Here is a 21,616-nt window from a genome sequence, read left to right on the forward strand (position 1 = left end):
AAGGCAGAAGCCAAAGGCAAACACAAATTTTTCGCTTGGCTTTGCGTGCAGTCCAAAATTCTAACAGCAGACAAGCTGATGAGCAGGCAATGGCCATGTAACCCTATATGCTCCCTTTGCAATCAGGAGCAGGAAACGGCTGTGCACCTTGTTCTGCATTGCAGCTTTGCAAGGCAAGTGTGGGAGAAAATGGAAGAGTGGACGCAGCAACTAGTTCGGCTTCCAGAAAATGGGATTGAGATAGTAGATTGGTGGCAAAAGGAGCTCATGCAACTGCCAAAGAAGACACGAAAACTGAAAGCTGCCATGATGATGTATTGTGCTTGGAACCTCTGGAAGGAAAGGAACAGGCGTGTGTTCGAGCAGAAGACCAAGAACCCGATATATATATTTGTGACCAACAATATATATATATATATATATTTGTGACCAACAATATATATATGCTTCACAGGGAAAGGTATGCATGCATCCTAGAAACTTCACAGGGTTGAACTGCTCTGAAAATGCGGATCTATATGCTTTCCCTAGCTAATATTCCAAACAAATTAACCTTTTTTTTTCTGATGGAATCCAATCAACTTACTTTGAAGCAAGTCATTCTGAGAATGGAGACTGTTGACTCTCCGGCGAACATAGGGAGATAACTAACAATGCATGACGACTTCACAGAAAGCAGAGCATGCATGGGACACAGCATATTTTATCGTACAAAAAACGCGGAAAGGCACTAGTATCATCATATGCTTTAAAGTTGAAAGGGAAGACTTTATAGTTGAATAGTAGGTCAGTGCCACACAAAATTGACCAAAACGTACGATTCCATTTCCAGCTGTCAGATTAACTTCATGGCATGCAGGATCTATCAGCGAAACCAACCTTATTATCAGAGATGTTATCATCAGCAGCCAAGTACGCGTGGTGGATTCTGAATGATGGGCAACATACTAGACAGCAAGTAGCAAAGGAATGCATATGGATACTACTAGAGATAGAGAGGTAGTCCAAGTGTTCCCACTCAGCAGTAAGTCGCATAGGGCAGGGTGGCCCGGCCGGCAGGCAATCAGGCCTTGCCTTGCCTCGACTCCACAACAACAGTGGCCATGGTCTGAAACGCGTGATTCCTGCACGACCAACACGCTTGCCTGGCCTGCCTTTGTGATTGGTCGACTGCTTTCTTTTTTCAACTCAAAGTCCAACTCCAACGGACGCGCGGATCGGAGTAGGTTTGGTACAATCATTCATGCATGATGTAATCTAATCAATCATGTATTATATGATCGACCGAACTGTAGTCGATCTAAACATGCAAACCGACTCCAGGTGTTAGTTTCTCTGCTATAAATACCAGTCAGTGTCGATGGTCCAGGCAGGCAGCACTCTGCTCTTCGCCTCTTCCTGCATCTTGTTCATCATTAGCAGCAGCGTACATACTCACCATTAATTAGAAGATCACTATGGCTGCTCGTGCATCAGCAGCAGCTGCAAGCTGCATCGCTCTCCTCTTGGTGCTGGCCGGCACCTCGTCGGCGCAGCTCTCCACCAGCTTCTACTCCACCTCCTGCCCCGGCTTGTACGGCGCCGTCAAGTCGGTGGTGCAGCCCGCGATCGCCAGGGAGAAGCGCATGGGCGCCTCCATCGTTCGCCTCTTCTTCCACGACTGCTTCGTCCAAGTACTAGCGTCTTACTACTTCCTCATCATCTACTTGCATCACCTAGGCTTATCATCTCCTTCATGATCAATACATATTCTGCAGGGCTGCGACGCATCGTTGCTGCTGGACGACACGGCCAGCTTCCAGGGCGAGAAGATGGCGAAGCCCAACAACGCCTCCGTCAGGGGCTTCGAGGTGATCGACGCCATCAAGTCCGCCGTCGAGAATGTCTGCACCGGCGTCGTCTCCTGCGCCGACATCCTCGCCATCGCAGCCAGGGACAGCGTAGTCAGCGTAAGCTAGTCGCCCCTGTCAAGAGCTCATCTGATCAGCAAAGCAAGTACTGATCGATACATATGTGCAGCTTGGGGGGCCGAGCTGGGACGTCAAGCTTGGGAGGAGGGACTCCACAACGGCGAGCTTCAGCGGCGCCAACAACAACATCCCACAACCGACGTCGGGCCTCGCCAACCTGACCTCCCTCTTCGCCGCGCAGGGGCTCTCCCAAAAGGACATGGTCGCGCTCTCTGGTAATAATAACGTCAAACTACACATTTCCTAGCTAACTTGGTAAACAACATCTCGTAAGAAAAAATTGCACTGACTTCTACTCCGTACTTTGCTAGCTAGGGACTTTCATATTTTCAACTATACAAGGATGACATCTTTTTGAAAAAAAAAATCAACCATAGTGTAGATCGAGTGGGAGAATAAAGAACCACTCCACACTTTGCTTCTCAAGTAAAGATAGCTGCTTTAACAATACAGCTGGTAGCACCCTATGGCCAACGGAATTGATAGAGATAGGTTTTGACTTTAACCTTCTTCACATATATACTTGTCTAGCAGCATATTATTTTACGAGCCGTGCATGACAGGACCATATATTTACCCTATTGGTGAATTGACCAGATAATGAAGCTTACATTAGTTGTCGGTTATTACTAACACATAACACACGTCTACCACGAGAGAGTTGGTATAGATATGGATGGAATGACATAAAGTTCGTAAAGGTGACAGCGATGCCACACGTTGTATGTCGGTGGGTTTCTCTGGAAGGAAAGAAAGCTTGTGTGTACAAGCTTTATGCTTTTGCATGTTATAAACCTGGCCATAGTACGTAGCAACTTCAACGAACAGTGCCTGTCTAATTGAAAGATCAATCAACCATCAGATATGCTAGCTAACTCGATGGTATACTACATGAAGCAAGCATAAAGTCAATCATCAGTCGACATCTCCCAGCTAGATAGCAATCAAGTTAACTACAACCACACACATTGTCCCCTTTGGATCGCTAGAATCGAACATTTTGTTCTTTCTTATTTGTTTACAGAATCAAGACCACCTGTTTCAGAGACATTGTTTATGTTATAAACCAGTAATTTGATTAAGTAGAGCGATCCATGCATCTTGCTTCTTTGCAAAATAAATAGATAAATAAATATAATATATCATTTATTCACTTCTTCCATTTTAAATACTTCATCAACATAATAAAGTATTTTCTTATTGCATCTTTGATTAATAAACTCTTAATTTTGCCAGGTGCTCACACCATTGGTTTAGCACGTTGCACCAACTTCAGAGCCCACATATACAATGAAACCAGCATCGACGGTGCCTTTGCAAGGACGAGGCAATCAGGTTGCCCTAGCACCTCAGGTGCAGGTGACAACAACTTGGCACCTTTGGACCTGCAGACCCCGACTGTCTTTGAGAACAACTACTACAAGAACCTTGTTAGCAAGAAGGGGCTTCTGCACTCTGATCAGGAGCTCTTCAATGGTGGAGCCACCGACGCACAAGTCCAATCGTATGTTAGTAGCCAAAGCACATTTTTCGCAGATTTTGTGACAGGCATGATCAAGATGGGTGATATTACACCTTTGACGGGTTCCAACGGGGAGATAAGGAAGAACTGCAGAAGGATTAACTAGTGAAGATGGAATAATGCGCATTAGCTTTTGAGGCTTTTTCTTCAGTCACATTCAACAACTTTGTGCCCTTTCCAAATTTTCGTTCAACAATATAATTGTGAAATCATTATGTTGTGTCAATGTGTAATGTTAGAAATTTAGGCAATTTCGGGCACAATTTAATTCCAAAATTAAATGTATAAACTAGCAATATTTCTATGACTTTAAGGAGTAAAATAAAACATGTTAACATGTTTATACTTATCACACATATAAGCATAAACAATATAAATAACCAAAGTTTCAGGGAGTACCCTGAAGCGGGGCCGTTGCCGGAGGCATTGGCTGCGCTGTTACCAACTGGAGTAGACATCTACTCGGTTGGCCTCAGTCGAAGTAGTCGAACTAAATCGGTGCAGGAAGAAGTTCGCAGTGTAGTCCCGCGAACGGTCACCAAGATGTAGTCGACGTAGTCGTTCGGCCACCAGAATGTAGTCGACGTAGTCGTTCGGCTCGTCCACCAGGAAGTAGTCGTTCAATCGGGCAAAGCCTTAGTATTTTTGAGCAGTCACGCTAAAGCATTACCCAAAAACCTGATTGCCCGCCTATCCCGTGCAGGATCTCAAGGCGAGCAAGGTTTCGGAGGCCTGCTCACGCTAATTCTGTGCGCGCAGAAATTAGCGTTGGGGAACTCAGTTGTTGCAACTGGAGAGGGAGAAGAGAGGAGCCGAGTTGGCTCAGTGCTCTGGTGCAGGATGGATGAGGGGAATGGCACTCCTTATATAGTGACTCAGGTGCTCAGGATCGTTGAACCTGGACACCATCAGAGTCATTTAGGTGATGCGGTTATGGCCATTAATTACAGATTTAATTGCACGTTTAATTGCACGATTAATTGCTGTCAACGGCAAAATAGCCATCACATCGCACCGCGCCGCACCGCACCGCACCTGCACGTCACGTTCGGCTGCGCACGCGCACCGCCCGGCCGGCCGCGCCGCGCCGCGCCGCGCCTCGCCTCGCCTCGGCCACGGCCACGGCCCGGCCCGGCCCGGCGCGGCGCGGCGAGGCGAGCGAGCGCGCGCGCGCGTGTGGTTCACCGTCCTCCTCTTACCGGCTTCACAAGTGGTGTACACGAAGTCCACCTTTTAAGTCGGTTGAGATCCTCCTCAATTCCCGGTACGGAATTAAGCATTGATTCCCTAGCATTAATAGTGGGCTTTAAATTCTTTTAATGCTTTAGAATGAATGGGCCAAGCCCATTACTCCAACAATCCCCACCAAGAAATTCAAGCCACACTAGAAATACCCTCATTCCCTCATTGATATACCAGTATTCGACAGAGACTGTTAAGTTGAACTTCCATCTAGGACAAAGGCTACACTTATTCACAACTGTGCAATGGACTATGCCTTGAATTGCCAGTTTTGTGCAAACAAGTTTGACCAGAGCCCTACACTGGTACTAGGCTGCAAAAGCATCCCCGCGGTTTGGAGCTTATAAGTCATACTCCAGGCCCTTCATGAGTTTCTAGAGAATACCCAATTCTCATAGACCATGACCAGTGGTCAAACTCATATAGGTGTGTTCCTTTCAGATGTTCTGTAGGACAACATCTTTGTTTCAAGAAAACAACTCATTTGTTTAAAAGAAACCACCTGGCACACATTAAGGTATAGACCAACCTGCCATACAGATTAGAAGAGAAATGCACCTTATACACGGAATGAGCCCTTTTCACAAAAGTTCTCTTCTCACAGTCAGACTTTAGTTTGTTTCACCATCCTAATTCACGGGATCTCCGATCACATAGGACAGGTTTCCACTATAGAATGACTCACGTGGGTCTCAAGCCCAATTCCATAGATGCATTGTCTATCACATTTCGTGAAAGACCCTTTGTAAACTGATCTGCCAGATTTTTAGCCGTCTGAACATAGTCCAGGGCTATAACTCCGGAGTTTCTCAATTTTCTGACAGATTTCAACCGCCTTTTTACATGTCTAGATGACTTCATGTTATCCTTTGAACTATTCACCTTGACAATTACCGTTTGATTGTCACAGTTCATTAGGATTGCCGGTAACGGTTTTTCAACTATCGGCAAGTCCATAAGGAGCTCACGAAGCCACTCAGCCTCAACAGTGGCGGTATCTAATGCTGTGAGTTCTGCTTCCATAGTTGACCTCGTTAAGATGGTCTGCTTGCAAGACTTCCAGGAAACAGCTCCACCACCAAGTGTAAACACATATCCACTTGTGGCCTTTATCTCATCAGCATCAGAAATCCAATTTGAATCACTATACCCTTCTAGTACCCTTGGGTTCCCGGTGTAGTGAATTCCATAGTTCATTGTCCCCTTCAGATAGCGCATTACTCTTTCAAGAGCCTTCCAATGATCATCTCCCGGGTTTGGAACAAACCGGCTCAGTTTGCTTACAGCAAAAGAGATGTCAGGTCTTGTAGCGCTCGCTAAATACATTAATGAACCAATGATCTGAGAATATCTCAGCTGATCTCGCATTATCCTTTTGTTCTTTCTAAGAATTAAACTGGCATCATATGGTGTTGAGACAGGTTTATAGTCGTTATAACCAAAGCGACTTAACACCTTCTTCACATAGTGAGACTGTGTAAGAATCACCCCACCATTGATCTCTTTTACCAGTTTTATATTAAGGATAACATCAGCTTCTCCCAAATCCTTCATCTCAAAATTTTGAGATAAAAACTCTTTGACTTCCTTAATCACATTAAGGCTAGTGCCAAAGATCAGTATGTCATCCACATACAAGCACAAAATCACTCCTTCAGCCCCACCATAGCGATAGTACACACATCTGTCAGCTTCGTTCACAACAAAGCCGGCAGAGGTCAAAGTTCTATCAAACTTTTCATGCCACTGCTTAGGCGCTTGCTTGAGACCATATAAAGATTTTAACAACTTACAAACCATTCCTTCTTGACCCTTTGATACAAACCCATCCGGCTGATCCATATAGATCTCCTCTTCTAACTCTCCATTGAGGAAAGCCGTCTTAACGTCCATCTGATGAACGAGAAGACCATAAGAGGCTGCCAGGGAAAGTAACACTCGAATTGTGGTCAATCGGGCAACTGGTGAATAAGTGTCAAAGAAATCTTCTCCTTCTTTTTGGGTATAACCCTTGGCCACAAGCCTAGCCTTGTACTTTTCAATAGTACCATCTGGCCTAAGCTTTTTCTTGAATACCCCACTTGCATCCAACCGGTTTACATCCATAAGGACGTTCAACGACCTCCCAGGTTCCATTAGACATGATAGAATCCATCTCATTCCTTACTGCTTCCTTCCAATAGTCAGCATCAGGAGATGAATATGCCTCTTCAATGGTTCTGGGTGTATCATCTATGAGGTATACAATGAAATCATCACCAAAAGACTTTACAGTCCTTTGTCTCTTGCTCTTTCTCGGAGCATCATTGTTATCCTCCTCAGGATTTTCTACAAGTGTATGTTCATTGTGTTCTATCGGCTCAGCAGAGCCATCATCCTTGATGAACTCTTGCCTAGATGAACTTGTTTCATCTCTCATGGGAAAAATGTTTTCAAAAAATGTAGCATCTCTGGACTCCATTATAGTACCAACATGCATGTCAGGTACTCCAGATTTCACTATTAAAAATCTATATCCAACGCTGTGAATAGCATAACCTAGAAAGATACAATCCACAGTTTTAGGTCCAAGCTTACGTTTCTTGGTTATTGGCACACTCACTTTTGCCAAACAACCCCATGTACGTAAGTATGACAGTGTTGGCCTTTTCTTCTCCCATTCCTCGAATGGAGTTATCTCTTTATTCTTTGTAGGAACACGGTTTAGGACATGACATGCAGTCAATATAGCCTCACCCCACCATTCTTTGGAAAGTCCCGCTGTATCTAACATGGCGTTAACCAAATCCGTTAGAGTGCGGTTCTTTCTTTCGGCAACCCCATTTGACTGAGGTGAATAGGGAGGCGTCCTCTCATGAATAATACCATGTTCCTCGCAGAATAAAGTAAATAAATTTGAGAAATACTCGCCACCACGATCTGACCTAACTCTTTTGATCTTTCTCTCAAGTTGGTTTTCTACTTCAGCTTTATAGATTTTAAAATAGTGTAAAGCTTCATCTTTTGACTTCAACAAATAGATGTAACAAAATCTAGTACTATCATCAATCAAAGTCATGAAATATTTTTTACCACCTTTTGTCAACACTCCATTCATTTCGCACAAATCGGAATGAATTAATTCTAAGGGTGCCAAGCTTCTTGCCTCCGCGGTCTTATGAGGCTTACGAGTTTGTTTTGATTCAACACATACATGACACTTAGAATTTTTGACAAAAGTGAACTTTGGAATTAAGCTCAAATTAGCTAAGCGCATCATACAACCAAAATTAACGTGACAAAGCCTCGAATGCCAAACATTTGTTTCATCAACGTTAATAACATTGTATGCAATTTTATTACAAACATCTGACAAAGAAAGACGGAACAAACCTCCGCTTTCATAACCTTTTCCAACAAAAGTACCAAACTTAGACAAGATACATTTATTGGACTCAAAGACTAATTTGAAACCATCTCTACACAGTAGAGAGCCGCTGACTAAATTCTTCTTGATGGTGGGGACATGCTGCACGTTCTTCAGCTGCACGGTCTTCCCCGAAGTAAACTTCAGATTTACCGTACCAACACCAAGAACACGCGCATGTGATCCGTTCCCCATCAGCAAGGAGGAAGTCCCGCCGGTCTGGTAAGAAGAGAACAAAGAAGCATCAGCACAAACATGAATATTAGCACCAGTGTCAACCCACCACTCGGGTGAACCAAAGACTGAAAGAACAGTAGGTAATAAATTACCGTACCCCGAAGTTCCTCCAGGCTCGCTAATAACCATGTTGGCGGAGTTGTTGCCTTTGCGGTTCGGACACTTTGCAGCAAAGTGATCCGTACTAGCGCACGCATAGCAAACTCCCGTCTTTTTCTTCTTCTTAAAAGTGGTTGTCTTCTTAGTCTTTGGTTGGTTCTGCGGTGGCTTTTTCTTGTTCTTATGGGAGTTGTTCTTCTGAACAAGATTGGCACTTGAAGCACCAACAATTCCTTTCCCACGTATGTCCTTTGCTCTCGCCTTCTCCTCAACATCAAGAGTCCCTATGAGTCCATCTATTGTGAACTCCTGTCTCTTGTGTTTTAGAGAAGTAGCAAAATCCCTCCAAGAAGGTGGCAGCTTAGAGATTATACCTCCAGCCACAAACTTATTGGGTAACACACATGGGGACTCTTTGCTGCAATTTTTGAGATCTTTTGCCAGAGTATGTATTTCATGAGCCTGTTCCACTACAGAACGGTCTTCGACCATCCTGTACTCAAGGAACTGCTCCATGATATACAACTCACTCCCGACGTCAGATACTCCATATTGAGCCTCAAGAGCATCCCACAATGCTTTGCCAGTTGGCAGCCGGATATAAGAATCCACCAGGTTATCACCGAGAACACTAATGATCAAGCCTCGAAAGAGGATATCAGCCTCATCGAACGCACTCCCTTCCTCTGGAGAGAATTGTTCAGGCTTACCCTCTTTCACATGGATCACTCTCGATAGTGTTAACCACAGTATAAGCCGCTCTTGCCAACGTTTGTAATTTGAACCATCAAAAGGTGGTGGTTTGATTGATGCAGCAAACCTAGATACCGAAAGCCTATTAACACAATCAGGTTTTTGGATTGTTAGAAATTTAGGCAATTTCGGGCACAATTTAATTCCAAAATTAAATGTATAAACTAGCAATATTTCTATGACTTTAAGGAGTAAAATAAAACATGTGAACATGTTTATACTTATCACACATATAAGCATAAACAATATAAATAACCAAAGTTTCAGGGAGTACCCTGAAGCGGGGCCGTTGCCGGAGGCATTGGCTGCGCTGTTACCAACTGGAGTAGACATCTACTCGGTTGGCCTCAGTCGAAGTAGTCGAACTAAATCGGTGCAGGAAGAAGTTCGCAGTGCAGTCCCGCGAACGGTCACCAAGATGTAGTCGACGTAGTCGTTCGGCCACCAGAATGTAGTCGACGTAGTCGTTCGGCTCGTCCACCAGGAAGTAGTCGTTCAATCGGGCAAAGCCTTAGTATTTTTGAGCAGTCACGCTAAAGCGTTACCCAAAAACCTGATTGCCCGCCTATCCCGTGCAGGATCTCAAGGCGAGCAAGGTTTCGGAGGCCTGCTCACGCTAATTCTGTGCGCGCAGAAATTAGCGTTGGGGAACTCAGTTGTTGCAACTGGAGAGGGAGAAGAGAGGAGCCGAGTTGCCTCAGTTCTCTGGTGCAGGATGGATGAGGGGAATGGCACTCCTTATATAGTGACTCAGGTGCTCAGGATCGTTGAACCTGGACACCATCAGAGTCATTTAGGTGATGCGGTTATGGCCATTAATTACAGATTTAATTGCACGTTTAATTGCACGATTAATTGCTGTCAACGGCAAAATAGCCATCACATCGCACCGCGCCACGCCGCACCGCACGTCCGGCCGCGCACGCGCACCGCCCGCCCAGCCGGCCGGCCGCGCCGCGCCTCGCCTCGGCCACGGCCACGGCCACGGCCCGGCCCGGCCCGGCGCGGCGCGGCGAGGCGAGCGAGCGCGCGCGCGCGTGTGGTTCACCGTCCTCCTCTTACCGGCTTCACAAGTGGTGTACACGAAGTCCACCTTTTAAGTCGGTTGAGATCCTCCTCAATTCCCGGTACGGAATTAAGCATTGATTCCCTAGCATTAATAGTGGGCTTTAAATTCTTTTAATGCTTTAGAATGAATGGGCCAAGCCCATTACTCCAACAATCCCCACCAAGAAATTCAAGCCACACTAGAAATACCCTCATTCCCTCATTGATATACCAGTATTCGACAAAGACTGTTAAGTTGAACTTCCATCTAGGACAAAGGCTACACTTATTCACAACTGTGCAATGGACTATGCCTTGAATTGCCAGTTTTGTGCAAACAAGTTTGACCAGAGCCCTACACTGGTACTAGGCTGCAAAAGCATCCCCGCGGTTTGGAGCTTATAAGTCATACTCCAGGCCCTTCATGAGTTTCTAGAGAATACCCAATTCTCATAGACCATGACCAGTGGTCAAACTCATATAGGTGTGTTCCTTTCAGATGTTCTGTAGGACAACATCTTTGTTTCAAGAAAACAACTCATTTGTTTAAAAGAAACCACCTGGCACACATTAAGGTATAGACCAACCTGCCATACAGATTAGAAGAGAAATGCACCTTATACACGGAATGAGCCCTTTTCACAAAGGTTCTCTTCTCACAGTCAGACTTTAGTTTGTTTCACCATCCTAATTCACGGGATCTCCGATCACATAGGACAGGTTTCCACTATAGAATGACTCACGTGGGTCTCAAGCCCAATTCCATAGATGCATTGTCTATCACATTTCGTGAAAGACCCTTTGTAAACTGATCTGCCAGATTTTTAGCCGTCTGAACATAGTCCAGGGCTATAACTCCGGAGTTTCTCAATTTTCTGACAGATTTCAACCGCCTTTTTACATGTCTAGATGACTTCATGTTATCCTTTGAACTATTCACCTTGACAATTACCGTTTGATTGTCACAGTTCATTAGGATTGCCGGTAACGGTTTTTCAACTATCGGCAAGTCCATAAGGAGCTCACGAAGCCACTCAGCCTCAACAGTGGCGGTATCTAATGCTGTGAGTTCTGCTTCCATAGTTGACCTCGTTAAGATGGTCTGCTTGCAAGACTTCCAGGAAACAGCTCCACCACCAAGTGTAAACACATATCCACTTGTGGCCTTTATCTCATCAGCATCAGAAATCCAATTTGAATCACTATACCCTTCTAGTACCCTTGGGTTCCCGGTGTAGTGAATTCCATAGTTCATTGTCCCCTTCAGATAGTGCATTACTCTTTCAAGAGCCTTCCAATGATCATCTCCCGGGTTTGAAACAAACCGGCTCAGTTTGCTTACAGCAAAAGAGATGTCAGGTCTTGTAGCGCTCGCTAAATACATTAATGAACCAATGATCTGAGAATATCTCAGCTGATCTCGCATTATCCTTTTGTTCTTTCTAAGAATTAAACTGGCATCATATGGTGTTGAGACAGGTTTATAGTCGTTATAACCAAAGCGACTTAACACCTTCTTCACATAGTGAGACTGTGTAAGAATCACCCCACCATTGATCTCTTTTACCAGTTTTATATTAAGGATAACATCAGCTTCTCCCAGATCCTTCATCTCAAAATTTTGAGATAAAAACTCTTTGACTTCCTTAATCACATTAAGGCTAGTGCCAAAGATCAGTATGTCATCCACATACAAGCACAAAATCACTCCTTCAGCCCCACCATAGCGATAGTACACACATCTGTCAGCTTCGTTCACAACAAAGCCGGCAGAGGTCAAAGTTCTATCAAACTTTTCATGCCACTGCTTAGGCGCTTGCTTGAGACCATATAAAGATTTTAACAACTTACAAACCATTCCTTCTTGACCCTTTGATACAAACCCATCCGGCTGATCCATATAGATCTCCTCTTCTAACTCTCCATTGAGGAAAGCCGTCTTAACGTCCATCTGATGAACGAGAAGACCATAAGAGGCTGCCAGGGAAAGTAACACTCGAATTGTGGTCAATCGGGCAACTGGTGAATAAGTGTCAAAGAAATCTTCTCCTTCTTTTTGGGTATAACCCTTGGCCACAAGCCTAGCCTTGTACTTTTCAATAGTACCATCTGGCCTAAGCTTTTTCTTGAATACCCCACTTGCATCCAACCGGTTTACATCCATAAGGACGTTCAACGACCTCCCAGGTTCCATTAGACATGATAGAATCCATCTCATTCCTTACTGCTTCCTTCCAATAGTCAGCATCAGGAGATGAATATGCCTCTTCAATGGTTCTGGGTGTATCATCTATGAGGTATACAATGAAATCATCACCAAAAGACTTTACAGTCCTTTGTCTCTTGCTCTTTCTCGGAGCATCATTGTTATCCTCCTCAGGATTTTCTACAAGTGTATGTTCATTGTGTTCTATCGGCTCAGCAGAGCCATCATCCTTGATGAACTCTTGCCTAGATGAACTTGTTTCATCTCTCATGGGAAAAATGTTTTCAAAAAATGTAGCATCTCTGGACTCCATTATAGTACCAACATGCATGTCAGGTACTCCAGATTTCACTATTAAAAATCTATATCCAACGCTGTGAATAGCATAACCTAGAAAGATACAATCCACAGTTTTAGGTCCAAGCTTACGTTTCTTGGTTATTGGCACACTCACTTTTGCCAAACAACCCCATGTACGTAAGTATGACAGTGTTGGCCTTTTCTTCTCCCATTCCTCGAATGGAGTTATCTCTTTATTCTTTGTAGGAACACGGTTTAGGACATGACATGCAGTCAATATAGCCTCACCCCACCATTCTTTGGAAAGTCCCGCTGTATCTAACATGGCGTTAACCAAATCCGTTAGAGTGCGGTTCTTTCTTTCGGCAACCCCATTTGACTGAGGTGAATAGGGAGGCGTCCTCTCATGAATAATACCATGTTCCTCGCAGAATAAAGTAAATAAATTTGAGAAATACTCGCCACCACGATCTGACCTAACTCTTTTGATCTTTCTCTCAAGTTGGTTTTCTACTTCAGCTTTATAGATTTTAAAATAGTGTAAAGCTTCATCTTTTGACTTCAACAAATAGATGTAACAAAATCTAGTACTATCATCAATCAAAGTCATGAAATATTTTTTACCACCTTTTGTCAACACTCCATTCATTTCGCACAAATCGGAATGAATTAATTCTAAGGGTGCCAAGCTTCTTGCCTCCGCGGTCTTATGAGGCTTACGAGTTTGTTTTGATTCAACACATACATGACACTTAGAATTTTTGACAAAAGTGAACTTTGGAATTAAGCTCAAATTAGCTAAGCGCATCATACAACCAAAATTAACGTGACAAAGCCTCGAATGCCAAACATTTGTTTCATCAACGTTAATAACATTGTATGCAATTTTATTACAAACATCTGACAAAGAAAGACGGAACAAACCTCCGCTTTCATAACCTTTTCCAACAAAAGTACCAAACTTAGACAAGATACATTTATTGGACTCAAAGACTAATTTGAAACCATCTCTACACAGTAGAGAGCCGCTGACTAAATTCTTCTTGATGGTGGGGACATGCTGCACGTTCTTCAGCTGCACGGTCTTCCCCGAAGTAAACTTCAGATTTACCGTACCAACACCAAGAACACGCGCATGTGATCCGTTCCCCATCAGCAAGGAGGAAGTCCCGCCGGTCTGGTAAGAAGAGAACAAAGAAGCATCAGCACAAACATGAATATTAGCACCAGTGTCAACCCACCACTCGGGTGAACCAAAGACTGAAAGAACAGTAGGTAATAAATTACCGTACCCCGAAGTTCCTCCAGGCTCGCTAATAACCATGTTGGCGGAGTTGTTGCCTTTGCGGTTCGGACACTTTGCAGCAAAGTGATCCGTACTAGCGCACGCATAGCAAACTCCCGTCTTTTTCTTCTTCTTAAAAGTGGTTGTCTTCTTAGTCTTTGGTTGGTTCTGCGGTGGCTTTTTCTTGTTCTTATGGGAGTTGTTCTTCTGAACAAGATTGGCACTTGAAGCACCAACAATTCCTTTCCCACGTATGTCCTTTGCTCTCGCCTTCTCCTCAACATCAAGAGTCCCTATGAGTCCATCTATTGTGAACTCCTGTCTCTTGTGTTTTAGAGAAGTAGCAAAATCCCTCCAAGAAGGTGGCAGCTTAGAGATTATACCTCCAGCCACAAACTTATTGGGTAACACACATGGGGACTCTTTGCTGCAATTTTTGAGATCTTTTGCCAGAGTATGTATTTCATGAGCCTGTTCCACTACAGAACGGTCTTCGACCATCCTGTACTCAAGGAACTGCTCCATGATATACAACTCACTCCCGACGTCAGATACTCCATATTGAGCCTCAAGAGCATCCCACAATGCTTTGCCAGTTGGCAGCCGGATATAAGAATCCACCAGGTTATCACCGAGAACACTAATGATCAAGCCTCGAAAGAGGATATCAGCCTCATCGAACGCACTCCCTTCCTCTGGAGAGAATTGTTCAGGCTTACCCTCTTTCACATGGATCACTCTCGATAGTGTTAACCACAGTATAAGCCGCTCTTGCCAACGTTTGTAATTTGAACCATCAAAAGGTGGTGGTTTGATTGATGCAGCAAACCTAGATACCGAAAGCCTATTAACACAATCAGGTTTTTGGATTGTTAGAAATTTAGGCAATTTCGGGCACAATTTAATTCCAAAATTAAATGTATAAACTAGCAATATTTCTATGACTTTAAGGAGTAAAATAAAACATGTGAACATGTTTATACTTATCACACATATAAGCATAAACAATATAAATAACCAAAGTTTCAGGGAGTACCCTGAAGCGGGGCCGTTGCCGGAGGCATTGGCTGCGCTGTTACCAACTGGAGTAGACATCTACTCGGTTGGCCTCAGTCGAAGTAGTCGAACTAAATCGGTGCAGGAAGAAGTTCGCAGTGCAGTCCCGCGAACGGTCACCAAGATGTAGTCGACGTAGTCGTTCGGCCACCAGAATGTAGTCGACGTAGTCGTTCGGCTCGTCCACCAGGAAGTAGTCGTTCAATCGGGCAAAGCCTTAGTATTTTTGAGCAGTCACGCTAAAGCGTTACCCAAAAACCTGATTGCCCGCCTATCCCGTGCAGGATCTCAAGGCGAGCAAGGTTTCGGAGGCCTGCTCACGCTAATTCTGTGCGCGCAGAAATTAGCGTTGGGGAACTCAGTTGTTGCAACTGGAGAGGGAGAAGAGAGGAGCCGAGTTGCCTCAGTGCTCTGGTGCAGGATGGATGAGGGGAATGGCACTCCTTATATAGTGACTCAGGTGCTCAGGATCGTTGAACCTGGACACCATCAGAGTCATTTAGGTGATGCGGTTATGGCCATTAATTACAGATTTAATTGCACGTTTAATTGCACGATTAATTGCTGTCAACGGCAAAATAGCCATCACATCGCACCGCGCCACGCCGCACCGCACGTCCGGCCGCGCACGCGCACCGCCCGCCCGGCCGGCCGGCCGCGCCGCGCCTCGCCTCGGCCACGGCCACGGCCACGGCCCGGCCCGGCCCGGCGCGGCGCGGCGAGGCGAGCGAGCGCGCGCGCGCGTGTGGTTCACCGTCCTCCTCTTACCGGCTTCACAAGTGGTGTACACGAAGTCCACCTTTTAAGTCGGTTGAGATCCTCCTCAATTCCCGGTACGGAATTAAGCATTGATTCCCTAGCATTAATAGTGGGCTTTAAATTCTTTTAATGCTTTAGAATGAATGGGCCAAGCCCATTACTCCAACAATCCCCACCAAGAAATTCAAGCCACACTAGAAATACCCTCATTCCCTCATTGATATACCAGTATTCGACAAAGACTGTTAAGTTGAACTTCCATCTAGGACAAAGGCTACACTTATTCACAACTGTGCAATGGACTATGCCTTGAATTGCCAGTTTTGTGCAAACAAGTTTGACCAGAGCCCTACACTGGTACTAGGCTGCAAAAGCATCCCCGCGGTTTGGAGCTTATAAGTCATACTCCAGGCCCTTCATGAGTTTCTAGAGAATACCCAATTCTCATAGACCATGACCAGTGGTCAAACTCATATAGGTGTGTTCCTTTCAGATGTTCTGTAGGACAACATCTTTGTTTCAAGAAAACAACTCATTTGTTTAAAAGAAACCACCTGGCACACATTAAGGTATAGACCAACCTGCCATACAGATTAGAAGAGAAATGCACCTTATACACGGAATGAGCCCTTTTCACAAAGGTTCTCTTCTCACAGTCAGACTTTAGTTTGTTTCACCATCCTAATTCACGGGATCTCCGATCACATAGGACAGGTTTCCACTATAGAATGACTCACGTGGGTCTCAAGCCCAATTCCATAGATGCATTGTCTATCACATTTCGTGAAAGACCCTTTGTAAACTGATCTGCCAGATTTTTAGCCGTCTGAACATAGTCCAGGGCTATAACTCCGGAGTTTCTCAATTTTCTGACAGATTTCAACCGCCTTTTTACATGTCTAGATGACTTCATGTTATCCTTTGAACTATTCACCTTGACAATTACCGTTTGATTGTCACAGTTCATTAGGATTGCCGGTAACGGTTTTTCAACTATCGGCAAGTCCATAAGGAGCTCACGAAGCCACTCAGCCTCAACAGTGGCGGTATCTAATGCTGTGAGTTCTGCTTCCATAGTTGACCTCGTTAAGATGGTCTGCTTGCAAGACTTCCAGGAAACAGCTCCACCACCAAGTGTAAACACATATCCACTTGTGGCCTTTATCTCATCAGCATCAGAAATCCAATTTGAATCACTATACCCTTCTAGTACCCTTGGGTTCCCGGTGTAGTGAATTCCATAGTTCATTGTCCCCTTCAGATAGTGCATTACTCTTTCAAGAGCCTTCCAATGATCATCTCCCGGGTTTGAAACAAACCGGCTCAGTTTGCTTACAGCAAAAGAGATGTCAGGTCTTGTAGCGCTCGCTAAATACATTAATGAACCAATGATCTGAGAATATCTCAGCTGATCTCGCATTATCCTTTTGTTCTTTCTAAGAATTAAACTGGCATCATATGGTGTTGAGACAGGTTTATAGTCGTTATAACCAAAGCGACTTAACACCTTCTTCACATAGTGAGACTGTGTAAGAATCACCCCACCATTGATCTCTTTTACCAGTTTTATATTAAGGATAACATCAGCTTCTCCCAGATCCTTCATCTCAAAATTTTGAGATAAAAACTCTTTGACTTCCTTAATCACATTAAGGCTAGTGCCAAAGATCAGTATGTCATCCACATACAAGCACAAAATCACTCCTTCAGCCCCACCATAGCGATAGTACACACATCTGTCAGCTTCGTTCACAACAAAGCCGGCAGAGGTCAAAGTTCTATCAAACTTTTCATGCCACTGCTTAGGCGCTTGCTTGAGACCATATAAAGATTTTAACAACTTACAAACCATTCCTTCTTGACCCTTTGATACAAACCCATCCGGCTGATCCATATAGATCTCCTCTTCTAACTCTCCATTGAGGAAAGCCGTCTTAACGTCCATCTGATGAACGAGAAGACCATAAGAGGCTGCCAGGGAAAGTAACACTCGAATTGTGGTCAATCGGGCAACTGGTGAATAAGTGTCAAAGAAATCTTCTCCTTCTTTTTGGGTATAACCCTTGGCCACAAGCCTAGCCTTGTACTTTTCAATAGTACCATCTGGCCTAAGCTTTTTCTTGAATACCCCACTTGCATCCAACCGGTTTACATCCATAAGGACGTTCAACGACCTCCCAGGTTCCATTAGACATGATAGAATCCATCTCATTCCTTACTGCTTCCTTCCAATAGTCAGCATCAGGAGATGAATATGCCTCTTCAATGGTTCTGGGTGTATCATCTATGAGGTATACAATGAAATCATCACCAAAAGACTTTACAGTCCTTTGTCTCTTGCTCTTTCTCGGAGCATCATTGTTATCCTCCTCAGGATTTTCTACAAGTGTATGTTCATTGTGTTCTATCGGCTCAGCAGAGCCATCATCCTTGATGAACTCTTGCCTAGATGAACTTGTTTCATCTCTCATGGGAAAAATGTTTTCAAAAAATGTAGCATCTCTGGACTCCATTATAGTACCAACATGCATGTCAGGTACTCCAGATTTCACTATTAAAAATCTATATCCAACGCTGTGAATAGCATAACCTAGAAAGATACAATCCACAGTTTTAGGTCCAAGCTTACGTTTCTTGGTTATTGGCACACTCACTTTTGCCAAACAACCCCATGTACGTAAGTATGACAGTGTTGGCCTTTTCTTCTCCCATTCCTCGAATGGAGTTATCTCTTTATTCTTTGTAGGAACACGGTTTAGGACATGACATGCAGTCAATATAGCCTCACCCCACCATTCTTTGGAAAGTCCCGCTGTATCTAACATGGCGTTAACCAAATCCGTTAGAGTGCGGTTCTTTCTTTCGGCAACCCCATTTGACTGAGGTGAATAGGGAGGCGTCCTCTCATGAATAATACCATGTTCCTCGCAGAATAAAGTAAATAAATTTGAGAAATACTCGCCACCACGATCTGACCTAACTCTTTTGATCTTTCTCTCAAGTTGGTTTTCTACTTCAGCTTTATAGATTTTAAAATAGTGTAAAGCTTCATCTTTTGACTTCAACAAATAGATGTAACAAAATCTAGTACTATCATCAATCAAAGTCATGAAATATTTTTTACCACCTTTTGTCAACACTCCATTCATTTCGCACAAATCGGAATGAATTAATTCTAAGGGTGCCAAGCTTCTTGCCTCCGCGGTCTTATGAGGCTTACGAGTTTGTTTTGATTCAACACATACATGACACTTAGAATTTTTGACAAAAGTGAACTTTGGAATTAAGCTCAAATTAGCTAAGCGCATCATACAACCAAAATTAACGTGACAAAGCCTCGAATGCCAAACATTTGTTTCATCAACGTTAATAACATTGTATGCAATTTTATTACAAACATCTGACAAAGAAAGACGGAACAAACCTCCGCTTTCATAACCTTTTCCAACAAAAGTACCAAACTTAGACAAGATACATTTATTGGACTCAAAGACTAATTTGAAACCATCTCTACACAGTAGAGAGCCGCTGACTAAATTCTTCTTGATGGTGGGGACATGCTGCACGTTCTTCAGCTGCACGGTCTTCCCCGAAGTAAACTTCAGATTTACCGTACCAACACCAAGAACACGCGCATGTGATCCGTTCCCCATCAGCAAGGAGGAAGTCCCGCCGGTCTGGTAAGAAGAGAACAAAGAAGCATCAGCACAAACATGAATATTAGCACCAGTGTCAACCCACCACTCGGGTGAACCAAAGACTGAAAGAACAGTAGGTAATAAATTACCGTACCCCGAAGTTCCTCCAGGCTCGCTAATAACCATGTTGGCGGAGTTGTTGCCTTTGCGGTTCGGACACTTTGCAGCAAAGTGATCCGTACTAGCGCACGCATAGCAAACTCCCGTCTTTTTCTTCTTCTTAAAAGTGGTTGTCTTCTTAGTCTTTGGTTGGTTCTGCGGTGGCTTTTTCTTGTTCTTATGGGAGTTGTTCTTCTGAACAAGATTGGCACTTGAAGCACCAACAATTCCTTTCCCACGTATGTCCTTTGCTCTCGCCTTCTCCTCAACATCAAGAGTCCCTATGAGTCCATCTATTGTGAACTCCTGTCTCTTGTGTTTTAGAGAAGTAGCAAAATCCCTCCAAGAAGGTGGCAGCTTAGAGATTATACCTCCAGCCACAAACTTATTGGGTAACACACATGGGGACTCTTTGCTGCAATTTTTGAGATCTTTTGCCAGAGTATGTATTTCATGAGCCTGTTCCACTACAGAACGGTCTTCGACCATCCTGTACTCAAGGAACTGCTCCATGATATACAACTCACTCCCGACGTCAGATACTCCATATTGAGCCTCAAGAGCATCCCACAATGCTTTGCCAGTTGGCAGCCGGATATAAGAATCCACCAGGTTATCACCGAGAACACTAATGATCAAGCCTCGAAAGAGGATATCAGCCTCATCGAACGCACTCCCTTCCTCTGGAGAGAATTGTTCAGGCTTACCCTCTTTCACATGGATCACTCTCGATAGTGTTAACCACAGTATAAGCCGCTCTTGCCAACGTTTGTAATTTGAACCATCAAAAGGTGGTGGTTTGATTGATGCAGCAAACCTAGATACCGAAAGCCTATTAACACAATCAGGTTTTTGGATTGTTAGAAATTTAGGCAATTTCGGGCACAATTTAATTCCAAAATTAAATGTATAAACTAGCAATATTTCTATGACTTTAAGGAGTAAAATAAAACATGTGAACATGTTTATACTTATCACACATATAAGCATAAACAATATAAATAACCAAAGTTTCAGGGAGTACCCTGAAGCGGGGCCGTTGCCGGAGGCATTGGCTGCGCTGTTACCAACTGGAGTAGACATCTACTCGGTTGGCCTCAGTCGAAGTAGTCGAACTAAATCGGTGCAGGAAGAAGTTCGCAGTGCAGTCCCGCGAACGGTCACCAAGATGTAGTCGACGTAGTCGTTCGGCCACCAGAATGTAGTCGACGTAGTCGTTCGGCTCGTCCACCAGGAAGTAGTCGTTCAATCGGGCAAAGCCTTAGTATTTTTGAGCAGTCACGCTAAAGCGTTACCCAAAAACCTGATTGCCCGCCTATCCCGTGCAGGATCTCAAGGCGAGCAAGGTTTCGGAGGCCTGCTCACGCTAATTCTGTGCGCGCAGAAATTAGCGTTGGGGAACTCAGTTGTTGCAACTGGAGAGGGAGAAGAGAGGAGCCGAGTTGCCTCAGTGCTCTGGTGCAGGATGGATGAGGGGAATGGCACTCCTTATATAGTGACTCAGGTGCTCAGGATCGTTGAACCTGGACACCATCAGAGTCATTTAGGTGATGCGGTTATGGCCATTAATTACAGATTTAATTGCACGATTAATTGCTGTCAACGGCAAAATAGCCATCATCACATCGCACCGGCCGCGCCTCGCCTCGGCCACGGCCACGGCCCGGCCCGGCGCGGCGCGGCGAGCGAGCGCGCATGCGCGTGTGGTTCACCGTCCTCCTCTTACCGGCTTCACAAGTGGTGTACACGAAGTCCACCTTTTAAGTCGGTTGAGATCCTCCTCAATTCCCGGTACGGAATTAAGCATTGATTCCCTAGCATTAATAGTGGGCTTTAAATTCTTTTAATGCTTTAGAATGAATGGGCCAAGCCCATTACTCCAACATGTAATTCCTTTAAATAATGAATAATGAATGTATCACTTGTTGCTTCCATCA

At 44.3% G+C, this 21,616-nt stretch overlaps 1 protein-coding gene across 1 annotated transcript; it reads left to right on the forward strand.

The window, feature by feature from the left end:
• Window positions 1-1,267: 1,267 nt before the first annotated feature.
• On the forward strand, window positions 1,268-21,616 carry LOC120686256 (peroxidase 4-like). The gene is made up of 5 exons (XM_039968436.1): window positions 1,268-1,673; window positions 1,758-1,949; window positions 2,020-2,185; window positions 3,207-3,721; window positions 21,566-21,616. Exons 1-4 carry the CDS (start codon window positions 1,458-1,460, stop codon window positions 3,596-3,598), a joined length of 966 nt encoding a protein of 321 aa, XP_039824370.1. The 5' UTR covers window positions 1,268-1,457; the 3' UTR covers window positions 3,599-3,721; window positions 21,566-21,616.

This window comes from Panicum virgatum, chromosome 8N (genome assembly GCF_016808335.1).
Source record: "Panicum virgatum strain AP13 chromosome 8N, P.virgatum_v5, whole genome shotgun sequence".
NCBI lineage: Eukaryota > Viridiplantae > Streptophyta > Magnoliopsida > Poales > Poaceae > Panicum > Panicum virgatum.

Coding starts and splice junctions, on each gene's coding strand:
- LOC120686256 (XM_039968436.1), top strand. CDS start 1,458: ATGGCTGCTCGTGCATCAGCAGCAGCTGCAAGCTGCATCGCTCTCCTC. Junction 1,674..1,757: donor TCCACGACTGCTTCGTCCAA/GTACTAGCGTCT, acceptor CATATTCTGCAG/GGCTGCGACGCATCGTTGCT. Junction 1,950..2,019: donor CCAGGGACAGCGTAGTCAGC/GTAAGCTAGTCG, acceptor ACATATGTGCAG/CTTGGGGGGCCGAGCTGGGA.